This window comes from Apium graveolens, chromosome 8 (assembly GCF_009905375.1).
Source record: "Apium graveolens cultivar Ventura chromosome 8, ASM990537v1, whole genome shotgun sequence".
Classification (NCBI taxonomy): domain Eukaryota; kingdom Viridiplantae; phylum Streptophyta; class Magnoliopsida; order Apiales; family Apiaceae; genus Apium; species Apium graveolens.
Genome location: NC_133654.1, coordinates 78,719,863 through 78,745,559, shown reverse-complemented (window position 1 = coordinate 78,745,559; position 25,697 = coordinate 78,719,863). Strand labels below are relative to the sequence as shown.

The 25,697-nt window shown below is 35.1% G+C and overlaps 1 protein-coding gene and 1 long non-coding RNA gene across 2 annotated transcripts; one reads left to right on the top strand and one right to left on the bottom strand.

Annotated features, from left to right (window-relative positions):
* Nucleotides 1-1,934: 1,934 nt before the first annotated feature.
* On the bottom strand, nucleotides 1,935-5,111 carry LOC141679059 (7-deoxyloganetin glucosyltransferase-like). The gene is made up of 4 exons (XM_074485543.1): nucleotides 4,301-5,111; nucleotides 4,132-4,202; nucleotides 3,906-3,909; nucleotides 1,935-2,806 (listed from the first exon to the last, which is right to left on the bottom strand). Exons 1-4 carry the CDS (start codon nucleotides 4,815-4,817, stop codon nucleotides 1,935-1,937), a joined length of 1,464 nt encoding a protein of 487 aa, XP_074341644.1. The 5' UTR covers nucleotides 4,818-5,111.
* Nucleotides 2,572-3,994, top strand: LOC141679060 (uncharacterized). The gene is made up of 2 exons (XR_012558015.1): nucleotides 2,572-2,697; nucleotides 3,641-3,994. It is a non-coding gene; the product is annotated as an uncharacterized LOC141679060 (long non-coding RNA).
* Nucleotides 5,112-25,697: the final 20,586 nt, after the last annotated feature.

The window sequence follows — 25,697 nt, the reverse complement described above, 5'->3', positions numbered from 1 at the left end:
GAATTTTATTTCTACTTCTACATGAATTTGAATTTTATTTTTTAAAATATAGAACCTAAATAAGGAAATTTTATACTCTATATAAACTTGGATTTTATTTTCTAAAATATGGGACCTAAATAAGGAAGTTCCAATTTTTTAGTGAACTTCAAATTTAAATAGGAAATTACGATTTAAGTTATTTGAGAAAAAACTAAAAAAATTAATTAAATAAATTCTAAATAGGATTGACTTCTAAATATTTATTATCTTTACTATTAATTCCAAATGATTCAAATGAACAAATTCTAAATATGAACTGATTTTTAAATATTTATTATATTCCTTATTAATTCGAAATAATTCGAATAAACAAATTGTAAATATGATTAATTTTTAAATATTTATTATCTTACCTATTAATTCGAATGTATAAAAGGAAATTTAATTTTATAAAATTAAAATCGAGAAGCTCTAGAAAAATAGATAAAAAAATTTCAGACAATTATGGAGCTCCCGGGATTTTTACTTTATATATATAAAATAAAGATAAAGATATATAAAGAAGAATCCCTCATATAAAAGGTTTGAACTTCAAATTTAAATAGGGTTTTACAATTTAAGTTAGTTAAGAAAAAAGATAAAATATGTATAAAAAATTCTAAATATAATTGATTTTTAAATATTTATTATCTTCTCTATTAATTTGAATGTATATGCTCATTTATATAATAGGTTTAAACTTCAAATTTAAATAGGATATTACGATTTAAGTTAGTTGAGAAAAATATAAAATTTATTTAAATAAATTCTTAATATTATTGACTTCTAAATATTTATTATTTTCTCTATTATTTCGAATAAACAGATTCTAAATTGGATTGACTTCTAAATATTTATTATCCTCCCTATTAATTCGAATAAACAAATTCTAAATAAGATATACTTCTAAATATTTATTATCTTCTCTATTAATTCTAATGTATAAAAAGGAAGTTTAATTTTAATAAATTCTAAATAGGATTGACTTCTGAATAATTATTATCTTTCCTATTATTTTGAATAAACCAATTCAAAATAAAGTTGACTTCTAAATATTTATTATCTTCCCTATTAATTCGAATGTATAAAAGGAAATTTAATTTTATTGAATTAAAATAGAGGAGATCTAGAAAAATAGATAAATAATTTTGAGATGATTCTAGAGCTCCCGGAGATTTTCCTTTATATATATGAAGATAATAAAGACTAGATTTACAATCTGTGCATAGCACGAGTTTTCATTAATAATTCTATATTATTTAAAATTATAATAAAAAAATTTGGATCATTACCTTATTATTATATTTATAATTAATAATATAAATATTTGTTATTGGCGGAATTCGAATTTGAATCTTGGATAGTGTATAAAATAATAATATAAATATTTGATGTTGTCGAGGTTCAAATCTGGGAGTTTTAATAGTGTATAAATAATAATATAAATATTTGTTATCGGTGGGGTTCGAACTTCGGAGATTGAGTAGTGTGTATTCTTTTAATATTTGAATATGAAAAGATCCGACGGTTATAAATGAGTATAATCAAATCAACCAAAAAAGCGCGTATCAAATTATACCACATTCCTGTTATTATAATATAGTATAGATATATAGATTAAATTTGAAGATTGTCTACTTAATTTTCTCCTTTTTTCTTATGTTAGAATTTGTTTTTTTTTTTGTTTTAGTAATGTAAGTTGGAGAAGTGATATGAAATTTTCCACTATTAAACTCTAAAGTTTCAGTTCACAAACAGGTGATAGTACTGTGGAGTAGTATTTCATTTATTTAAATCGCAACCTTAATTTTCCATACTGAACACTGATAATAGTAATGAATTAAACATGCAATAGAAGGAAACCAAGCATATAGAAGATGCTAACTGATAATCTATGAATCATATCTCATATTCTAGACTTTCGAGTTCTTCAAAAGAAGAACCAGCTTGTCTAAATTAAGAGAAGATGAGCCATCAGTTCCACATGCTTTCTCTGCCAGTTTCTTCCACTTCATAGCCTTGTTTCTCATTTTCTTACCCTCTACTCCATCCATCAATAATCTTACAAGCTTCTCTACTTCGTCTCTCTTCACATTATTAGGAATCTCCAGACCACACTCCCATCTGTCACACATGAACTTGCAGTTTATTGTTTGATCTGCAAAGAATGGCCAACAGAGCATTGGCACTCCAGCCGATATGCTCTCCACGATTGAGTTCCACCCTCCATGTGTCAAGAACCCTCCTACTGATGCGTGGTTAAGAACATCCTCTTGTGGGCACCAAGTTGAAATGAAACCCCTGTTCTTGATGGCATTCATGAATCCAACTCCCAAAGAATTGGCGGATTCACCCACAATTAAATCGGGCCTAATTATCCATAAGAAGCTGTAGTTGCTATTAGCTAGCCCCCAACCAAACTCCATAAGCTGCTCCGCAGACATGACTGCTATGCTTCCAAAGTTTACATACACTACAGAACCAGCTTCTTTAGAGTCCAGCCATTTAAGACATGCATTATCCTCTTTCCAAAGACTATATCCTATGCTCTTCAGACTCTCTTTCTGATCTGATGGTATTTGGTTGAGAAGCATCTGTTGAGGACCTATTGTTAATACGGTTCTGCCTAACATCGATGAGATGACATTCACCGGTTCATGTTCGAAATCTTCGAAGGTATGAATTACAAGTGCAGTGCAATTATCTGCTCTCTGAGCGCAATCCATAAAAAAGTTGAATAGGAAATCATTTGGATCCGTTATTCTAACATGGCTTGGGAGATCCCCTAAACGAACGGTTAGAAAATTAGGATTTTAGAGCTTAATTTAATTATGTTCTTGATGTTAATCCTAAAATCTAATGATTGAAAATTGTTCAATGATATTTGAACTTAAATTTTCATGTATGGTTTTAAGAATTTTCTTAATGAAATCCATATGAAATGAGAGTTGAAAGTAGCTTGGAAAAGCTTGGAAAAATTTGAGAATGTTTGTCCCACATTGAAATAAATAAAGGGGGTTGTGTGCTTTATATGGTATTACCCACATGAGTAGTATACAACTACTAAGGTGTGTGATGGTCCATTGTGTTGTTGTGTGCTTCACGCGCACACACACACGCGCGCCCCGCCACGCCACGCACCGCACCGGGTCGAATCGAAGGGCGATTTGGGCGAATGTCTTGGCGTCTCGCGTACGCGAGGCGACCTGAGCGAGGATTTTATTTATTTGAGAATTATTTTAATTCGAATTTATTTATCGGTGACTGGATTATTGGGCTGGGTACTGGATTATTGGGCTGGGTACTGAAATAGGCTAAGTCACTTTGTTAGTGGGCTTAGTCTAAATACATTGAACCTGCAAATAATCTGATCTGTAACAAGTTCTGATATCAGAATCAGAACTTAAGAACTGATGAATAAAATCAGAACTTAACAAGTTCTGATGAATCAAATCAGAACTTAACTTAAGTTCTGATAATAATGTGAGTGTTAATGTGAAAAGCTGTTACAAATAATTTAAATTCAAAATCTGATCAGTTTTGATTTTTTCATTAATGAAGCAGTTTAATTCAGACATTAAGTGTGTTGACAGTTTCATTTTTCCTCTCCTGTAAATAGAGGCTAAACTGAATGTATAAGAAATATACACACTACATTCTCTTCTCTTCTCTTCAACCTCTCTGCATTTCTCTCCCAAAAGTCCTGAAGTGCTGATATTTTCCGGCGACTGAGGTGCTGGTCGAAGTGGAGCTTTTGTTGCTGCTGTTAACATAAACTCCGAGCTGTTTTATCCTGGTGGAGATATTGTGCGCATCCCAAACGCAGCAGGTAGGGGCAATATTCTCTTCAAGAGCAGCCAGGACTTCGAGCAAGGTCTGGTGACTCAGCTGTGATCATTTTTTTTGGCATTTTGTATCTGTGAACCTTTATTTCAGTCACTGTTAAAAGCTATGGTTTCGGGTACATCTTTCTTTCTCTCTTCGTTATTTCAGTTACTGATTTTGTTTACCTGCATGCTTTGTTTTGTTAACTGTGGTCTTGGCCTAAAGTTGCTAAATTCTTTATACACTTTCTTCTATGTTGCTATATTTGTTAGTGAGATTTACAACACGAACATCTTTCATTCCAGGGAACCAGTCTATAATGGTGTCCAAATATCCATTTGTTAGATAGCTCTCATCTGCATCAATGTTCATTTTTATTAGTTGCAAACTAGTAGTGTTACTAATAACATATATTATTGCAGTTGTGCATTGATCCTAGTTTGGAAAATCTTACCTTTTAATGGGATAAGACCTCTTTCAAGGGCATTTTTGAACTGATAAAATCCCATAAATCCACAAGCAGCAATTGTCCAAAGCAAAACGATAGGAATACTGAGTGGCTGTGCAGCATCAGTTGCGAATGGCATGAAACCGTCAGAGAGGATGGAAGTCACCTGAAGTTTTCCAGTATTGAGTTTTGTTAGGAGGTCTTGAAATGGTTGCAACATATATTCTGAGACTGCATAGCAAAGTGCTGATACATCTTGTGTGGCATCAGAATCAGATGGAGGCAGGCCATCCGGGATGGTTTCAAATCCGAAACCAGGTAGGCCTCCAACAGACTGAAGAGCTCCTGAGTTGAGGAAGCGTTGGTGATTGTACTCTGTATTGACAAATGTAATGAAAATGCCTTTGCTGTGAAGGAGCTTTGCCATTTTCAGCATTGCCTTAATGTGGCTCTGAACAGGGGCAGGTATGCAAACCACATGAGCCTGCCTCTCTGACTCTGCTGATCCTACTAATGAATCCATAGATGTTTTGTTATGTTTTTTGTTACAATATTGCAAACACCGACAACCTTTAAGCCTCTCTCTCTCTCTATATATATATATAAGATGATAAGATAGATTTTGATAGTTTGATACCAGCCTCAGGAATCAGAAAGCTCCCAAACCATTCTCGACCTCACAAAACAAAGAACACACACATAAAAGAAAAAAAAATCATTCAAGAGAATTAAGTAATTATGACCAATCACTAAATAAATAAATAAATATCAGAAATATATCACTTTAAATATTATATTAGGAAAAAGAATTAACATATAATAAAAGAGAAATTATTTTTTAAACGTATAAGCAGGGTGGAGAAATCGGGAGCAGATGATTTGTCTAAACAGGAAATGTTATGATGCAAAGGTGGAGCCAAGTGTTAATATTGGGTTAAGCTATGTGGTTGTGACTGGTTTGTAAGATTATTGGCCCAAATGTATCTTAATATGGGTCAGGGTAATTTGTTAGTTTGTTTACTTTATTAGGGATGTTTAAGATTTCCTAATAATGTCATACATTTGTATTTGTATTGGTGTGAGCATTTTTTTATCTAGATACCAAAGGTCTCAGGGTACATTGGAACATTCTGATAGGGAAGATGTATACTGGGTTGCTATTTATTAGCGAGAATACCATTGTTTATTTCATTTCTTAAGCCACACAAAAAAAACGATGGAGTTCCCAGAGGTAAGATGGAGGTTGCCGGCTGCAGCAGCAGTGAAGATTAATATTTATGAGTACTGCAGAGAACATCTTTTTCCAAATGACAATCTGCCTGGCATTGTGTAGTTATTCGAAATGACAGAGGAGGGATTCTAACACTCTATGCTGGTTCTCTGCAAATAGAAGATCAAAGGGTCAATGAAAGTCATGCAATGTTAAAAGGCCCAATCAGAGCTTAATGGAAAGTCGTCATGTTGTGGAATTGGAAACATATAATGTAGAAACCTACGGGGAATGGACAGATTCTTTGATCCTAGCTATTCTCCACAAATGTTTTTATGCAGTGCAACAGTTGAATCAGCGTAAACCTGATCCTAATTTTAATATTATCAAGAGACCAATCTCTTGTCAGATATTTAGCCAGGTAGGTGCGCTGGACTCAGTTTTACGAAAACCGTTTTGGTTGTGTTAAAGTTGTGGAATAGAGACATGGGTCTGGGTCAGTGGCGGACGCAGAAAAGTTTTTTAGGGGGGTCCGGAAAATTTTTCGTGCCAAATTTTTAAGGAAAAATTAAATTTCAGGAAAATTAAAAAAAACATAATAAAAAATGATAATATTCTAAAAATAGTCTCTATGCATCACCTCTATCATCCTTAGAATATGTTCGAAATTAAGACCGAGGAAACAAATAAGGAAAACAAATGAATGCAGAAGTCTAGAAAAGCATATAGACAAGAAGGGGTTTCGAACCCTGGTGTCCGGTGAAAATAACACTACTTAAAACCATCCAACCTACAGCAACTAGTCATTCATTGAGCCTACTACACTGAATATATTTGGAAATTTAGGGGGGGCCAGGGACCCCCCTGGACCCCCCCAGATCCGCCTCTGGTCTGGGTCCTGCAAGAGTAACTCCAACGGAGAGTGCTGGGAGGGTGCCAATGTTGTATGATGTGTCTTGTTATTCTTGATAGCACTCTATTCGAGTTGAGAGATGTTATTGGGGTGCCAAATGAGTAGTGTAGGCATGATGTGCCAACTTGAGGTGTCAAAAGTTATGCAAATTTGATTTGTGGTCCCAAGGTGATTCTAATGGTGCATAATATATCATTTCTCTAATATATTTTTATTATGCATTTTTTTATTGAATTAGTGAAGTTGACATCTTGAGGTGCCAACGTTGAAGTGTTTTTTGAAATAAGGATGCTAAAAATGATATGGAAGAGAGATAATTTAAAATATATTATTTTTGATTATGTGACAAAATTGAGAGGTGCAAAGTGCAAACTATCGGAGATGCTCTAAGTGTCAATTTTGAGCCAGTTCTAGCGGAGGATGTAACTGAACATCCTCAAAATGCAAACATTGGTATCGTGGAGCGTCAAGGTCTTAATGTCAATGTAGCTCCTGAGGTTGACAATATGGAAAATGCTAAAGCATCTATATCAATTTACAAGCATCCAAGGGCGATTATTAGGCTAATTCCTTCATAAAAGGTCGATTACTAGCTTCAAGGAAATGACAAAGTCGATTAGGAGTTTCAAGGGCCCCATGTGGTCGATTTGTAGGAATGCATGGCATCATGCTCGATTTCAAAGTCAAGAAGAAGCTATGCATTGTCGGCTTGTAGCTCTTGCATTGATGTTTGGTCAATTTGTAGTTTATTATGGTTGATTTGTAGAACTCCAAGCTAAAATGAATGGACTATAATGAGCCACATGTCCCTATCTTCTCAATCAATGTTGGGCCCTTAATCAACTGTGGCGGGGGGGGGGGGGGAGTGAATACAGTTAATACAATCAATTCGACAAAGTTTCAACATAATCAATAGTTTTTATAATAACAGTTAAAAACTGATTACAAACTTACTCTCTCGAAAGGATGAACAAATATCCTTGAGAGCTGCTAGGTTATGTGAAAGATATAACAATATCGCAATGCTTATAGCATGAACATAATCTGTTAACAACAAGGAAACCTATACAATGCTTCTGAGACAAAGTCCTTCACCGCCTTGAGTTCCTGTTTCATTTTCCTTATCGAAGATCAACTAATGTGACAAATACTGATTACATCATCCGTTGACATCACCATCCGTTGATATCATCATCCGTAGATATCATCATCTGTTGACATCATCATCATCCGTTGATACTTAAGTTCTGATATGAACTTCTGATAGTTTCCGCTTGATATCATCAATTGCTCCTAACAATCTGCCCCAACTTGTTTATTATGGAAATATGGACAAGTTCCAATTGATGATGTCAAAACTATCTAAATGCAGGAATCAAGTATGCATATTCAATCTTGCTTCAGTGAATATCAGACTTTACTCTTCCTTCGGAACTGCTTCTTTAACTTGAACAATGTCATTGGTTAATTTCAGTTCATCAGCCCAGTCAGCTCCATAAATCTTCCTTCTTTGGTGAGCTTTGCTGATTTCTTCTTCTTCATATTTTTCTTCAATATCATAAGTTTGAACTATTGTATAGATTGGATCTATCAGTATTTGATATTTAGTTTCCTTAGATACTGTTTTCTTCTTTACAACAACTTTGGCTTTAGATTTTGAAATCTTTGACTACTCTCATATCTTATATTTTCCTTTAAGCTTCTTGTCAGCAGTTACAATGAATTGTGATTTGAAATCTTCTGCCTGACTGATTTCCCTTATAGCTATACCTCTGGTTGGTCTGTTAGAAGGATCATCTTCATAAAGTACTTGAGAAATAACAGAAATATCATCATTTGGTGTCTTCATGGAATTCTTGAAGTCTTCCTCCATTTGCCTTGGTTGTTCAAGATCAACTCCAGGATTTTCTCTTGCAAATATTCTTTTACTCACCTCAGAGTCAAATAATTAAATCTTTGGATCCTTGTAGAACATATTTCTCTTTCTTCCTTTAACTTTTAGAGTTTGAAGATATTGACTTGGTTCAGCACCAACTTCTATCTCCAGAATACCTTGGTGTGACGCCCTCAATCTCGGGGTTAGGAAATGAGGATTCACACACCTCTAATGTAGTAATTAAATAAGCATAAACCCCGATTAACTACTAACAGGATCAACATGATAAAGTATGAGACAAGATTACAACTACCAATCATAAAATATAACTTACAAACCCAAAATATCAATAAATAAACAATATCGATTCCGGCTGGGAACCGACAGATAACCCATTGTATCTTTAAACATTTCCTTCTAGGCGCGAGCTCACTCATAAATACCACTACCTGCTCTGGCAACCGGAAGCCCTCAACACGGTAGGGACAACCAGGTACGCTCTTACGAGCAGTGCGCCTAAGCCTGACCATCTTCTTGCTTAACTGCCATGGTTAGATTAAAACAAAACAAATGAGTATAAAACTCAGCAAGTAACTATATAGGAGTTCTACAATATCAATTTTACAATGTGCTTTACCAAACTCAGGGCATTCTACTTTATTTGATCTAGGTGGCAGATTTCCAACTTTTGGATTAAGGAAAGGTTTTGAAGGATAATGTGGGGCTTTCAAGGAACAGTTAATACAATCAATTCGACAAAGTTTCAACATAATCAATAGTTTTTATAATAACAGTTAAAAACTGATTACAAACTTACTCTCTCGAAAGGATGAACAAATATCCTTGAGAGCTGCTAGGTTATGCGAAAGATATAACAATATCGCAATGCTTATAGCATGAACATAATCTGTTAACAACAAGGAAACCTATACAATGCTTCTGAGACAAAGTCCTTCACCGCCTTGAGTTCTTGTTTCATTTTCCTTATCGAAGATCAACTGATGTGACAAATACTGATTACATCATCCGTTGACATCACCATCCGTTGATATCATCATCCGTAGATATCATCATCTGTTGACATCATCATCATCCGTTGATACTTAAGTTCTGATATGAACTTCTGATAGTTTCCGCTTGATATCATCAATTGCTCCTAACAATCTGCCCCAACTTGTTTATTATGGAAATATGGACAAGTTCCAATTGATGATGTCAAAACTATCTAAATGCAGGAATCAAGTATGCATATTCAATCTTGCTTCAGTGAATATCACACTTTACTCTTCCTTCGGAACTGCTTCTTTAACTTGAGCAATGTCATTGGTTAATTTCAGTTCATCAGCCCAGTCAGCTCCATAAATCTTCCTTCTTTGGTGAGCTTTGCTGATTTCTTCTTCTTCATATTTTTCTTCAATATCATAAGTTTGAACTATTGTATAGATTGGATCTATCAGTATTTGATATTTAGTTTCCTTAGATACTGTTTTCTTCTTTACAACAACTTTGGCTTTAGATTTTGAAATCTTTGACTTCTCTCATATCTTATATTTTCCTTTAAGCTTCTTGTCAGCAGTTACAATGAATTGTGATTTGAAATCTTCTGCCTGACTGATTTCCCTTATAGCTATACCTCTGGTTGGTCTGTTAGAAGGATCATCTTCATAAAGTACTTGAGAAATAACAGAAATATCATCATTTGGTGTCTTCATGGAATTCTTGAAGTCTTCCTCCATTTGCCTTGGCTGTTCAAGATCAACTCCAGGATTTTCTCTTGCAAATATTCTTTTACTCACCTCAGAGTCAAATAATTAAATCTTTGGATCCTTGTTGAACATATTTCTCTTTCTTCCTTTAACTTTTAGAGTTTGAAGATATTGACTTGGTTCAGCACCAGCTTCTATCTCCAGAATACCTTGGTGTGACGCCCTCAATCTCGGGGTTAGGAAATGAGGATTCACACACCTCTAATGTAGTAATTAAATAAGCATAAACCCCGATTAACTACTAACAGGATCAACATGATAAAGTATGAGACAAGATTACAACTACCAATCATAAAATATAACTTACAAACCCAAAATATTAATAAATAAACAATATCGATTCCGGCTGGGAACCGACAGATAACCCATTGTATCTTTAAACATTTCCTTCTAGGCGCGAGCTCACTCATAAATACCACTACCTGCTCTGGCAACCGGAAGCCCTCAACACGGTAGGGACCACCAGGTACGCTCTTACGAGCAGTGCGCCTAAGCCTTGCCATCTTCTTGCTTAACTGCCATGGTTAGATTAAAACAAAACAAATGAGTATAAAACTCAGCAAGTAACTATATAGCAGTTCTACAATATCAATTTTACAATGTGCTTTACCAAACTCAGGGCATTCTACTTTATTTGATCTAGGTGGCAGATTTCCAACTTTTGGATTAAGGAAAGGTTTTGAAGGATAATGTGGGGCTTTCAAAGAACAAGACACAATGCAGGACGAAAGCCGACATTCATCACAAATCATTAGAGGATCAGAATAGATCTTTCAATAGAGAAAAGCAACAGTATTTCATTATATGGAATCAATCATATAATCAACAAATTCAAGAATCGGGGTTCTCGAGCTTTAAGCTTCACATTGACATAATCAACTCTTTTCAAAACAATATAAACCATTTTCATTTTCAAGAATCAATTTTACTGAACGGATAGTTTTAGTTCCCTTTTTAAATAATCATTTAGAACCCTTGATTGGATCACTTTATCTTTCCATTTCATTATATACAGGTGATCAGCCCGTACCGACCTCCATTCCGGTCTTTAAGGTACCAATCGGCATAATTTCAGCCTTAAGTTGGACTAGCCCCGCTAGCCTCTTACCATGACTGGACTAGTCCCACTAGCCTCTTACGTCCCAATCCAATCCATCAGGAATTCATTTGGAAAACCTTGAGTTGGAAAAATAAATAGGTTTTCTAAAATTCATTCTTTCATTACCAAGAATTTGAAATCATTCGGACTCTTTCAAGTCGAAACTCATTCTTAATTCAGATTTTAAGGAAACAAAGTTCAGGGAGTGATTCAAAGATACGCAAGGAACAATTCATAAGGATTCTGTATTAGGGATAATAAAGCTCTTAAGTTAGAAGGATCAACATCTGTTTAGGGATCAATAGGGTGATCAGGAAAACAGGGTATCATTAAACAGGGTTAACAAGGATAATCAGAGGGTTCAATATAATCCATGGCTTAACAAATAACTTGAACAGAAAGGACAGATTATCAAAAGGGTTGAATCATTAAGCTTATCAATAACAGTTTATCAAGAACAAAGGCAGGGTATCAATATCAGGGTTTCATAATTAAACAGTTCAATACTCTACATGGTATGAACAATATTCTCTTTATAACCATTTACACAAGTAATCAGAGTTACTTGCCTGAATTTGCTTTCCTGAAGGTTGAACTACTGCCACCTAGTATATCCTTTCCTCTCCTAGTCTGAATGCCCTCACGCTCCGAATCTACAATCAAAACCAAAACCTTAATCAGTTTCTCAACTCTCGTTCCCGGAACGATCACTCGATTACAATAACTCGATTATACTCTTGACTTAAATGTACGAGTATAGCTTATACACATAAGCACATAACACATCATATACTATATTATTAACCTTTTCTCCTTTATATATTCGACAATCGACTTATAAACATCCATATCTCGACTCAAAATCAAATCGTACTCTATATTGGTACACATAGCTCCTTATACTTGAAATTCTTATACAAATAAACAAACAACAAAACTTATAATGACAACCATAGTTATCACAGATCAATCATTCCCCCTTCTCTTATACTTTAATTTGAACCAACATAGCAAATTAGGCAAAAATCTCACATACAATCCTTAACTTATCTCCATGATCGATTCAAGCACTTAAATTAGAATTTGACCGTTTATGTACTATAAACCATTCGGCCTTTCTATAAACACCTTCCAAAGTCAAGCAAATTTTCATACCAAATCCACATAACATATAATCAATCAAACCTTCACTTAATCCAACTTAATATTTCCAATTAAAACAACCATATCATTCGAATTTTCAAGAACAACGACATGCATTTCAATTTTTGATCTCATACATAGCATGCAAGCATCTTTCCATAGTTTTAATCCTAAATCCTAATGAATCCAAGCAAGAACAACACACCAATTTACTTCTTCTTTCTTATCAATAAAATTTGAACCAAGGCAACTAACAATCTCATATTTATGTTCAAATTTCTCATCCCTAATTCCATTAAACACTCTATTTAACTTATCATTTTCAAACAACCATTAAACAATCCTTTTTATCAACTAAAATCAATTCATTCTTGATAAATCAAAGCCCTATGCGGCTTTTACTTCACATAAACACATGCATGGTCTATTTTTGCTTTAAATTCATCCAATCATTCAAATCAAATCATAATTTATAGACTTAAACTTCAACAACTCATTCCTACCAAGTATTTATCAACTTAACTAAAAAATATCAAAACCCTTTTTGAATTTCAAACCAACCAAGCATGCAAACACAAAATAGTCGATTAAATACTAGAGCTCAGTGTTTAACATCATTGCTCACCACCGATTCACCGGAGTTCATCACCGGTGGCGGTGGTATCTCGGTGGTGCCCCCATTCGGGGTTTTTCAACCATCAACCACCAATTTTCTCAAGTAATACACACATGCAAACACATATCTTTATTCTAAATCATTTAAGAACAAAAACCCTTTTGTTTCCATGAAAGCCTAATTCAAAACCACCAAATCCAACTTTGGTTTTTCTCAAAAACTTGAAGATAGTGACATGCATGTATGTATATAGGTAGATATCACAAAGTCTCACACAATCATGGTTCTTTAACCAAAAAGAGCAAAGAACAAGTGAGAGATCGAAAGGAGAGTGTACCGAGAGAGAGAGAGAAAAAAATCCCGAGAGGATTGAAGAAATGAGAGAAAAGAAAGAGAAGACAGAAGCTCGGGTGAAAAAGAAAGAAAAGAGAGGGTGGGTGTGATTATATACTACCAAGGGAGGGGTAGTATGGTAATTGGGTTATCTTGTTTCTGATTTGCTTTTTATTCTTGAAAGAAAACAATTTTGATCTGCAAATATCTCTCTCGGAAAAGATGAATTTGATACGAATGATAATTTTAAAACGTAAATCTCGAAATTAGCTTTTTAACCATTACTCATAATGGATTTTTGAGGAGACGATTGATTTTATATGAATTTCGCAAGTTCGCTTTAATAATAACATTTTCCACATAAAATCAATTTAAAATGCAAGGACCACCAAATAAATCCACTCATCATTTTTAAAAAGTCTCTAGGACCATTATGAAGATAACAGAACAAATCCCATGTTTTTATCTTATTCGGATGATTTTATAAAAATGCACGAAGATTAAATAAATCCTTACATAATTCTCTTAATTTTATAAAAATGTCACAGAGCACATAGTCATGCACACAGTCAAGCAATCATACATACACAATCACATAACGACTCAGGTCTGATCATAGAATTTACCCCTCTTTAATCTTTTATCCTTTTTTTTACGCGTACCGGGTCACGTTCAGCCTGACGGCCCGACGCTCAGCATTTCGATTACGCTTCTCATTATCATTATCAATCGACACGTCACTTAGGACGAAATACTTTATTTAAACATTCATTTCATTCAATCACACATAATTCACATTTTATATTCTTTAACTCCTTATTAGGACGAGTTCCGTTCTACCTGACGGCCCGACACCACAGCTTAACTTCTAAGCAGACTCTTTAAATTGGAACATTTTGATTTACGCTCCTAAATTCTAATATACAGAAAAGACAATTAATCAGCACTTAGTCACATAATTATAATCACATCACATAACACATACTTTATTGACTTAATTACGTCGCAAAATTCTCAGTCGTCACAATCTACCCTCCTTAAAAGGATTCTGTCCCCAGAATCTAATCTAAGCAAATAGATGGGGATACTTTTCTTTCATTTCGCTTTCTAATTTCCAAGTCGATTCTGAAAGGAATATGTCCTAAGTCCAATCATGTATAAGGATTTAGGAATAACTTTTATGTAATCTGTTTTGATTTCATTGATATTAATAAAGACTTGTTTTGTTTTTATTACGGGCTTTATCTATTTAAGTGTTTAAATAAGATATACCATAGTTTATAGTAAAGCTTTTTATGGATTATGATGAGATCATAATAGTGAGACCTAAAAAGATGATAACTCTAAACTTAAATAGTTCCTGGTCATAGGATTACTAACTGATAATTAATAATCCACAAAGATCGGTACATACTATGCTTGCTTCATTATGAAGGATGTCTGTTCTCATAGACATTTGTGTGGTGACACTATAGCTAGTATGTAGGTGCTTATTATAGAATAAGTTCACTGAACATGACTCGCCTAGCTGAACAACTGATGGAGTTCACTCACGTGTCAGCAGTTGTTCGCTTAGTGATAGTTGTACAAGTATCCTTAGACTTGAGGTCATCATAGTCATCTTGTGTACACTGAACTATGCTTTGGTTTAGTTCTTAGTCTCCAGGGACAATTATTAGGGCTCTTCTGGGTATAGGAATTTGTACACGAAGATAGTGTCTGATCAATAAAGGATCTACCCCTTCCAGTGAAGGAAGCGAATGTTCAAGGCTGATCCACTTATGCTAGTTCAGGAATCTCAAGCCAGAATGAATGAAATTAGAATGGAGTTTCTAATTTGCATAGAACTACACATAGTAAATGGTAAGCAAGTGATTGAATTAGATAGGCTTGACACGAGATCCATGCCTTGTATTTAATCGGGACATTGTAGGGTAGAAGGAGTTTATTGTACGGTAACTATTCACTGACAGGTTCTTGGTATTCTAAGCAGTGAATTCATATTATCCGGATCGTCGCGATATGTTGAGAAGCATCACTCACGATGTAGAATAAATGTGATTAATTAATTAATCATATTTAATAAATTAGAGAATTTATATAAATAATGATAAAATAGTTTTATTATTATTTATTTCTACTACCGGCTTAATATTGAACCTACAGGGTCACACCATAAAAAGAGAATGATTTAATGGGGGAGGAATTAATTAATAATGGCTAATAATTATTTATTTATGAAATAAATAATTAATTGGCAAATTTAATAATTGATTAAATGAGATTTAATTGATTATAAATTAATTAAGAAAAGTTCTTAATATTATTAATTAAAGGATTTAATTTTTGGAAATTAAATCAAGAGAGAGAATTATTTCTAAAGTGTTTAGAAAAAGGATTAATGATTAAAAGGTGTTTTAATTATTAATGAGAATAATAAATGGGATAATAATAATAATATTTATGGGAAAATTTCAGCTGAAAATTTTGCCTATAAATACACTATTATAGACCCTAATTTTATTTTAACACACACAAAACCCAAAAAGTTTGGAAAACCCAATTCTCTCCACCTCCTTCCTCCTCCTTAACATCGTTTTCTTGGTGGATACCGGTGGAGTGCTTCACACTTGAGGAGCAACTGCTAAGGATCTCTGATCGTTGTCTCCGAATTATTTTTAAAGGTTAGATTCGATCCCTCGAATTTTTATTCATGATCTGTATGCTTTTATTTGGATTTTATATTTGTAAAAGTGTTTTGACATGCCCCCGCTGTGTTAAAAATCCAACAATGGTATCAGAGCATAGGTTGTATTCATATAGATCTGTGGTAAAAATTTCAGAATTTTATGTGCTTGTATAAATTAATTATGATTTTTACAAGTTATATTATGGATTAATTTTGTCTGATGAGAAATCGTTTCTCAGAATAATTTTGAATATTGATCTGGGTTCTACAAGTGTTGTAGATCGTCTGGGTATTTTTTTCATAATTTTATGATGTATAGATTTTTTATTATGAATTTTTGAAGTTGTTTCAATTAAAATTCGTAATTAAATAAGTAAATATATGTATATATTGTATATATATATGTGTTTGTATACCTTTTGTATATACTGCTGCTGTTATCTGCTATTGTGCACGGAAAGAAAGATCGGGAGTACAGAGATGACAGGAACGGCGACACGCTGTTCGAGAAGAAACTAGGCGGCGGCTAAAAAAAAAATAAAAAATAGGGGTATAACGCATTCCGGGAATGCGTTACACACCTGTGGCGCATTCACGGAATGCGTTACACCCTTAAATGGCTTAAAAGGTGTGTAACGCATCACCAGAATGCGTTACAGGGCTTGTAACGCGTTCCTGTAATGCGTTACAGCCCTTCTGTTGATTTTAAAATTGATTTTCTGGGAGTTTCGTAACTCTGTTTTGGGCGTGCAATATACCGTTGGATTCGTTTTTCCGAGACGGATCTAATGGAGTGATCAATTTTAGTTTATATAAAAGTTTTAAACTTTTTATATTCCATGAAGTGTTTTAAAGCTGTTTTTGATCGTTTGAATTGATTTTAAATGCTTCATGTGATACATAGAGATGTATAATGCTTAGACTAATGTGCTAGATGATATAACATGCCTACCTTGATGTTTATTCATGTTGATATATGTGATATATGCTTAGTTTATCATGCGATGATAGATTTAGGTGAACTTAAATAAATATAAGGCGTTTGTTAGACAACCTAGTATAGTGAAATTGTTTCATAACCTTAAGAACAATATTCTGAATACAATCATGAGATTCTTGTGTTTGTGAAACACGTAATTGAATATGAATTTTCGATATGAGAGAAAGGATGATTCTGTCAACAACAGATTTCTATCTGTAAGAAAGGGTTATTAAGTGACGCCTTTTGACAATGCTCCACCCGATCTGGGAATCATCTGATTATTGATTATTGATTTGAAATATTTAATTTAAAAGGAAGAATCTCTTTATAATATGATTATGATTGTAACGTAATATAATCCCTCTAAAATTAAATAATATCAAGTAGTAATTGGCCAATGACACAACGGGCTTGTGTCGGTCATAGCCTTCCAACATGGTAGAAAGTAGTTCTTATTTTTGAATCATTGTCATTTCGTGCCACAGCCGAGGGCTTTGATTTCGAAATAATAAATACTTGTCTATTACATAGAGATGTGTACATTGAATAAGAATCTAAAGGTCGTTACGTGCCACAGCCGTGGGCCTTTGGGGACTGATTCAATTGTACGGAATGTTGGGTTAGACTTGACTTAGAATATTGAGTTTGTCGTGCCACAACCGTGACTCAATTATTCAAGAGGCTAAAGTTTGATTAGGGAATAACATTAGATGTAATTGACAAGAGTTGTCTTCCTATTGAACATTACATGGCGTTTCGTGCCACAGCCGGGGTTGTGTAATGGAATGTTGGATCCCTATTCCCACTAGCATTATGAATGCTTAATTTTTCATGTAGAGGGTTAAATAAATTAGGAAAACTAGTGGGAGCCACTTATGAATAAAGACCCGATTCATATAGTGTTCTGAAATGAAATCGAATATTTGCTAAGTGTTGTTATGTGTTTATCATTTACAGATTTACTTTGTACGTTATGTCTTCTGCACTATCACTCAGGAGCATACTAGATGCTCACAAATTGACTGGTCCTAATTATACTGACTGGCTTCGAAACTTGAGAATTGTTCTCAGGATTGAGAAGCTGGAATACGTGATTGACTCACCTAAGCCTACTGAACCTGCTAGTGATGCACATAATGATGAACATGTTGTGTATCGTAAGTGGATAGATGATGCAAATGTTGCTCAATGCATCATGCTAGCTTCCATGAACATTGAGCTACAGAAGCAACATGAGCATATGGATGTTGACACTATCTTCATGCAACTACAAGAGTTGTATGATGTGGCGGGGAGGACAGCTCGATATGAGATATCGAAGGAGCTGTTCGGTTGTAGGATGTCTGAGGGATCATCTGTGAATGACCATGTACTTAAGATGATCAATTTGATTGAACGTCTTGGACAACTTGGTTTTGTCATGGATGGGGAGCTGAGCCAAGACTTGGTCTTGCAATCGCTTCCGAGTTCGTTCTCGCAGTTTGTTGTGAACTTTCACATGAATAAGTTGGATGTCAGCCTGCCTGAACTCCACAACATGTTGAAGACTGCAGAATCGAATTTTCCCCCTAAGAAGAGTTCTGTTCTTCTAATTGGTGAAGGTTCCAATCCTAAGAAAAGGAAGAGGAACTCTTCCAAGAAGAAGAAAGTAGGTAAGAAAATGCCGGTTCCACCAAAAGCTGAAGACCCCAAGAGCAAAGTTGTTTGCTTTCACTGTAACAAGGTGGGGCACTGGAAGAGGAACTGCAAGGTTTACCTTGCAGAATTGAAGAAGAAGAAGGGTAGTGAGACTACCGCTTCTGATTCATGTATGTTCATGATAGAAATGAATATGTCATTAAATCAAATTTCTACTTGGGTATTAGATACCGCCTGTGGTTCTCAAATCTGCAATTTGTTGCAGGGACCAAGGAGAAGTAGGACTCTTGAGGAAGAGGAGGTGATTCTACTGATGGAAATGGAGCAAGAGTTGCTGCTGAAGATGTAGAATCATTTCATTTACATATGCCTACGGGCAAGACTATTGTTTTAAATAATTGTTATTTTGTTCCCTCGATTGTGAGGAATATTATTCCCATGTTAGACTTGGCTGGATTTTCATTTATTATTGAGAATAATGAATGTTCTATTCTTAGAGATAATATTCTTTATGGACGTGGTGCTTTAAATAATGGTCTGTATATATATGTGACATAATTTGCTTCAGATTGAACAAACTAATAAAAGAAAAGGGATGATGAAAATCTCACTTCATAGTGGCACTGCAGTCTCCATTTAGTGGACATGGAGAGAGGGCTGCAGATTTGCTAGGAATGGTACACACAGATGTATGTGGACCAATGTCTACGCAAGCCATGGGTGGATTTTCATACTTCATTACTTTCAAAGATGATAGATCTGGATTCGGATATGTGTTTGATGAAACACAAGTCTGAGGCCTTTGAAAAGTTCAAAGAATATAAGTATGAAGTGGAGAAACAACCAAACATAGTATTATAACTCTTCGATTAGATCGAGGTGGTGAATACTTGAACGGAGAGTTTCTGGATTATCTCAAAGTAAATGGTATAGTCTCCCAGTGGACTCCTCCAGATTAGTATCTGAAAGGAGAAATCGAACTTTGTTAGACATAGTTCGGTCCATGATGAGCTATGCAAATCTTCCAGTATTCCTATGGGGTTATGCATTGGAAACCTCAGCATATTTACTGAATAAGGTGCCTTCCAAATCTGTTCCTCAAACTCCGTATGAGATATGGAAAGAAAGGAAACCGAGTCTTAAACACGTTAAGATTTGGGGATGTCCAGCTTATGTCAAGAAAGTTGACCCAGATAAGCTGGAATATCGATCCGTAAAATGTAGTTTTGTGGGATATCCTAAAGAGACTTTAGGGTATTACTTTTACACCGATCATCGGGTGTTTGTCTCCAGACATGCTACCTTCTTGGAAAAGGAGTTTATCCTTGAAGGAAACAGTGGGAGCAAAATTGAACTTGATGAAGTTCAAGAAGCACAAACTACTACGGATCAAGTGGAAACACCTGTTCTGACTGAACAACCTTTTGTGGAACAGCCCATTCATAGATCAGGGAGAGTGTCTCGCCAACCTGAGAGGTAATATGGCCTTGTCATTGAGAATGATAATGAGTTGTCGATCATTAATGATGACGACCCTGTGACCTATAATGAGGCTATGAGTAGTGTTGACTCAGAGAAATGGCATAGTGCCATAAAATCCAGAATGGAATCTATGTATACGGTATACAAAAGATAGATTATAGCAGATGGCCAGGTGGAGACCTTTAAGGCCAGGCTTTTGGGAAAAGGATTCAAACAAAGGCAATGGATTGACTTTGATGAAACCTTTTACCTGTAGCCCTGTTAAAATCAGTTCGGATTTTGCTTGCGAATGCTACTTACTACGACTATGTGATCTGGAAAATAGCCAGATGGTTTTCTTTCCAAGGGAAATGAAAACCTAGTGTGTAAGCTGCTGCGAACCATATATGGTTTAAAGCAAGCTTCTCGAAAGATGGAACATTCATTTTGATGAGATAATCAAAGAGTTTGATTTTATCAAAAAGAACGTAGATGAACCATGCGTCTACAAAAGGGTTAGTGGGAGCGCAGTAACATTTCTTGTATTGTATTGAATTAGAGTTGACACACATAACAACATAGCAGACCCACTCACAAAGCTATTTTATGAAAGTCACTTTGATCGTCATAAAGACAAGATGGGTATTAGATACCAGAGTGATTGGCTTTAGTACAAGTGGGAGATTGAAAGGAATATGTCCTAAGTCCAATCATGTATAAGGATTTAGGAATAACTTTTATGTAATCTGTTTTGATTTCATTGATATTAATAAAGACTTGTTTTGTTTTTATTACGGGCTTTATCTATTTAAGTGTTTAAATAAGATATACCATAGTTTAGAGTAAAGCTTTTTATGGATTATGATGAGATCATAATAGTGAGACCTAAAAAGATGATAACTCTAAACTTAAATAGTTCCTGGTCATAGGATTACTAACTGGTAATTAATAATCCGCAAAGATCGGTACATACTATGCTTGCTTCATTATGAAGGATGTATGTTCTCATAGACATTTGTGTGGTGACACTATAGCTAGTATGTAGGTGCTTATTATAGAATAAGTTCACTGAACATGACTCGCCTAGCTGAACAACTGATGGAGTTCACTCACGTGTCAGCAGTTGTTCGCTTAGTGATAGTTGTACAAGTATCCTTAGACTTGAGGTCATCATAGTCATCTTGTGTACACTGAACTATGCTTTGGTTTAGTTCTTAGTCTCCAGGGACAATTATTAGGGCTCTTCTGGGTATAGGAATTTGTACACGAAGATAGTGTATGATCAATAAAGGATCTACCCCTTCCAGTGAAGGAAGCGAATGTTCAAGGCTGATCCACTTATGCTAGTTCAGGAATCTCTGGCCAGAGTGAATGAAATTAGAAAGGAGTTTCTAATTTGCATAGAACTACGCATAGTAAATGGTAAGCAAGTGATTGAATTAGATAGGCTTGACACGAGATCCATGCCTTGTATTTAATCGGGACATTGTAGGGTAGAAGGAGTTTATTGTACGGTAACTATTCACTGACAGGTTCTTGGTATTCTAAGCAGTGAATTCATATTATCCGGATAGTCGCGATATGTGAGAAGCATCACTCACGATGTAGAATAAATGTGATTAATTAATTAATCATATTTAATAAATTAGAGAATTTATATAAATAATGATAAAATAGTTTTATTATTATTTATTTCTACTACCGGCTTAATATTGAACCTACAGGGTCACACCATAAAAAGAGAATGATTTAATGGTGGAGGAATTAATTAATAATGGTTAATAATTATTTATTTATGAAATAAATAATTAATTGGCAAATTTAATAATTGATTAAATGAGATTTAATTGATTATAAATTAATTAAGAAAAGTTCTTAATATTATTAATTAAAGGATTTAATTTTTGGAAATTAAATCAAGAGAGAGAATTATTTCTAAAGTGTTTAGAAAAAGGATTAATGATTAAAAGGTGTTTTAATTATTAATGAGAATAATAAATGGGATAATAATAATAATATTTATGGAAAAATTTCAGCTGAAAATTTTGCCTATAAATACACTATTATAGACCCTAATTTTATTTTAACACACACAAAACCCAAAAAATTTGGAAAACCCAATTCTCTCCACCTCCTTCCTCCTCCTTAACATCGTTTTCTTGGTGGATACCGGTGGAGTGCTTCACACTTGAGGAGCAACTGCTAAGGATCTCTGTTCGTTATCTCCGAATTATTTTTAAAGGTTAGATTCAATCCCTCGAATTTTTATTCATGATCTGTATGCTTTTATTTGGATTTTATATGTGTAAAAGTGTTTTGCCATGCCCCCGCTGTGTTAAAAATCCAACAGATTCTTCGACTAATGGATTTCTCCATAACACTCTAACTAGATGTACAACTTTATTTCTAAGTGTCCTCTCTTTTCGATCCAAAATTCGAACTGGCTATTCCACATAGGACAAATCTGGTTGGATTTCCACTGGTTCCAACTCGATCATATGGCTCGCATCAGCAGTATACTTCTTTAGAAGAGATACATGAAATACATTATGCAGATGTTGCATTTGCGGAGGTAGCGCCAATTCATATGCCACTTTCCCAACTCGACGCAATACTTCAAATGGTCCAATATACCTAGGACTCAACTTTCCTTTCTTTCCGAATCGAGTTAAACCTTTCCAAGGAGATATCTTTAACAAGACTTTGTCTCCAGATTCGAACTGCACATCTTTACGTTCTTGATTTGTGTACTTTGCCTGTCGATCTTGAGCTGCAATTAATCTCTTTTGAATCATTTTGACCTTTTCCTTCGTTTGTTGAACTAGCTCTGGGCCAATTAATTTGCGCTCACCAACTTCGTCCCAATAAGTAGGGGACCTACACTTTCTTCCATACAATGCTTCATAAGGCGGCATGCCAATACTCGCGTGGTAACTGTTGTTGTAGGAAAACTCAATTAAGGGCAAATGATCGTCCCCATTTCCTTTGAAATCTATTGCACAGGTTCGCAACATATCTTCAATTATCTGAATTATCCTTTCACTTTGTCCGTCTGTCTGCGGATGATATGCCGTACTCATTTTCAACTTAGTTCCCAAATGATCATGGAATTGTCGCAAAAATCTCGAGTTAAACCTTGGGTCTCTATCGGACACGATAGACACAGGAACTCCATGACGCATCACAATCTCATCCAAATACAATTTGACCAACTTTTCCAACGAAAACCTTTCATTTGTCGGCAAGAAATGTGCTGACTTCGTCAACCGATCGATTACCACCCAAATCGCATCATGATTTGACTTTGTTTTAGGTAATCCTACCACAAAATCCATCACTATATGCTCCCATTTCCATTCAGGTATGTCCAGTGGCTGAAGCAATCCGCTTGGCCTTTGATATTCCGCTTTGACTCTTTGGCACGTATAACATTTACTTATCCATTCCGCAATTTCCTTTTTCATGTTTGGCCACCAATAACTTTCTTTTAAATCCTGGTACATCTTCGTACTTCCAGGGTGAATTGAAAATCTCGAGTTATGCGCTTCTTGCAAAATCTCGTGCTTTAGTTCCACGATATTAGGTATCCAAATACGTGAATTAACACGGTATATCCCTTTTCCATCCTTTTGAGCTTTAATTTCTTCTCCCGTCAACTTATCCTTTTCGCGATTCATCACTTGCTCTTGACAGCATCGAATCTTTTCCAAAATCTCGGGTTGAAACAACATTGCATATATAGCTTCACCTCCACATTCTGGAGTCTGCACCTCTATTTCCATCTTTTCAAAGTCCTTGATTAATTCTTCCGATGACGTTAACATATTCAACCTTTCTTTTCGACTTAAAGCATCAGCTACCACATTTGCCTTTCCAGGATAATAGTTTATCGCACAATCATAATCTTTGATCAATTTCAATCACCTTCTTTATCGCATATTTAATTCTTTCTGAGTAAAGATATACTTTAAACTTTTATGATCCGTGTAAATCTCGCATTTTTCCCCGCACAAATAATGCCTCCAAATCTTAAGGGCAAACACAATTGCTGCCAATTCCAAATCATGCGTTGGATACTTTTGCTCGTGCGGCTTGAGTTGCCTTGACGCGTATGCTATTACCTTCCGGTGTTGCATTAACACACATCCAAGTCCTTTATATGAAGCATCACTGAATATCACAAATTCCCCTTTATCATCTGGTAATACCAACACTGGGGCGGTTACCAACCTCTTCTTTAACTCTTGAAAACTTTCCTCGCACTTTTCTGTCCAAATGAACTTCTCGTTCTTTCTCGTCAACTTTGTCAACGGAACGACAATCTTAGAGAAATCTTGCACAAATCTCCTATAATATCCGGCTAATCCCAGAAAACTTATGACTTCTGTAGGAGTCTTGGGTCTTTCCCAATTCGTTACAGCTTCTATCTTGGCTGGGTCTCCTTTGATTCCTTCTTTATTAACTACATGACCAAGAAATTGCACTTCCTTTAGCCAAAATTCACACTTTGAAAACTTAGCATACATCTTCTCTTTTTGCAGAATTTTCAAGGAAATCCTCAAATGCTCCTTATGATCTTCTTCCGTTTTGGAGTAAATCAGTATATCATTGATAAACACAATAACGAACTTATCCAAATACTGCTTGAACACTCTATTCATAAGATCCATAAATGCAGCTGGCGCATTCGTCAAGCCAAATGCCATTACCAAAAACTCATAATGTCCATATCTCGTTCGGAACGCTGTCTTGGGTATATCTTCTGCTTTGATCTTTAACTGATGATACCCAGATCTTAAATCAATATTGGAGAAACACGAAGCTCCTTTTAACTGGTCAAACAAGCCATCGATCCGCGGTAGAGGGTACTTATTTTTTATCGTCAACTTATTCAGCTCGCGGTAATCAATGCACAACCTCATACTTCCATCCTTTTTCTTTACAAATAACATCGGTGCGCCTCACGGGGATACACTCGGACGAATCACTCCTTTGTCCAACAATTCTTGCAACTGAGCTGCCAATTCCTTCATCTCGACCGGCGCCATGCGATAGGGAGCTTTTGACACTGGTTCCGTACCAGGAGCCAAATCAATCGTAAACTCGATCTCTCTATCTAGAGGTAATCCAGGCAATTCATCAGGAAACACATCCGGAAAATCTCTTACTACCGAAATATCCTCGATCTTCACAGATTCTTTCTCCCCGACATGAGCCAAATAAACTTCACATCCTTGACGTATTAATCTTCTTGCCTCAATAGCCGTTAGAAATTTCTTCTCTTGCCTCTTTCCTTTAAATATCACTTATTCACCATCCTTGGTTCTTAACTTCACCTTTTTACTTTTACATTCTATTTGCGCTTCATGGTTTAACAACCAATCCATTCCTAGTATGACCTCAAATTCTCCTAACTTAAAAGAAATTAAGTCAGCAGAAAAGTGCCGACCTTCTATAGTCACATCACATTCAGGACAAATCTTGCTAGCAATAACTTTCTCTTGATTTGCTACCTCTATAATCAAATTAGGTTCTAGAGGGTACGCAACACAATTTAACTTATCAAGCATACTTTCAGAGATAAAAGACCTAGTTGCTCCAGAATCCATCAAAACTTTTACTTCTACTGAGTTTATAACAAGCATACCTGCTACCACGTCCACATCTTGCACCGCAT

Excerpts from the sequence above, each read along its gene's own strand:
- LOC141679059 (XM_074485543.1), bottom strand. The coding sequence starts at position 4,817 with ATGGATTCATTAGTAGGATCAGCAGAGTCAGAGAGGCAGGCTCATGTG. Across the intron at positions 4,203-4,300 it reads AGGTCTTATCCCATTAAAAG|ATGAGAGCTATCTAACAAAT; the intron begins GTAAGATTTTCC and ends ACATTGATGCAG.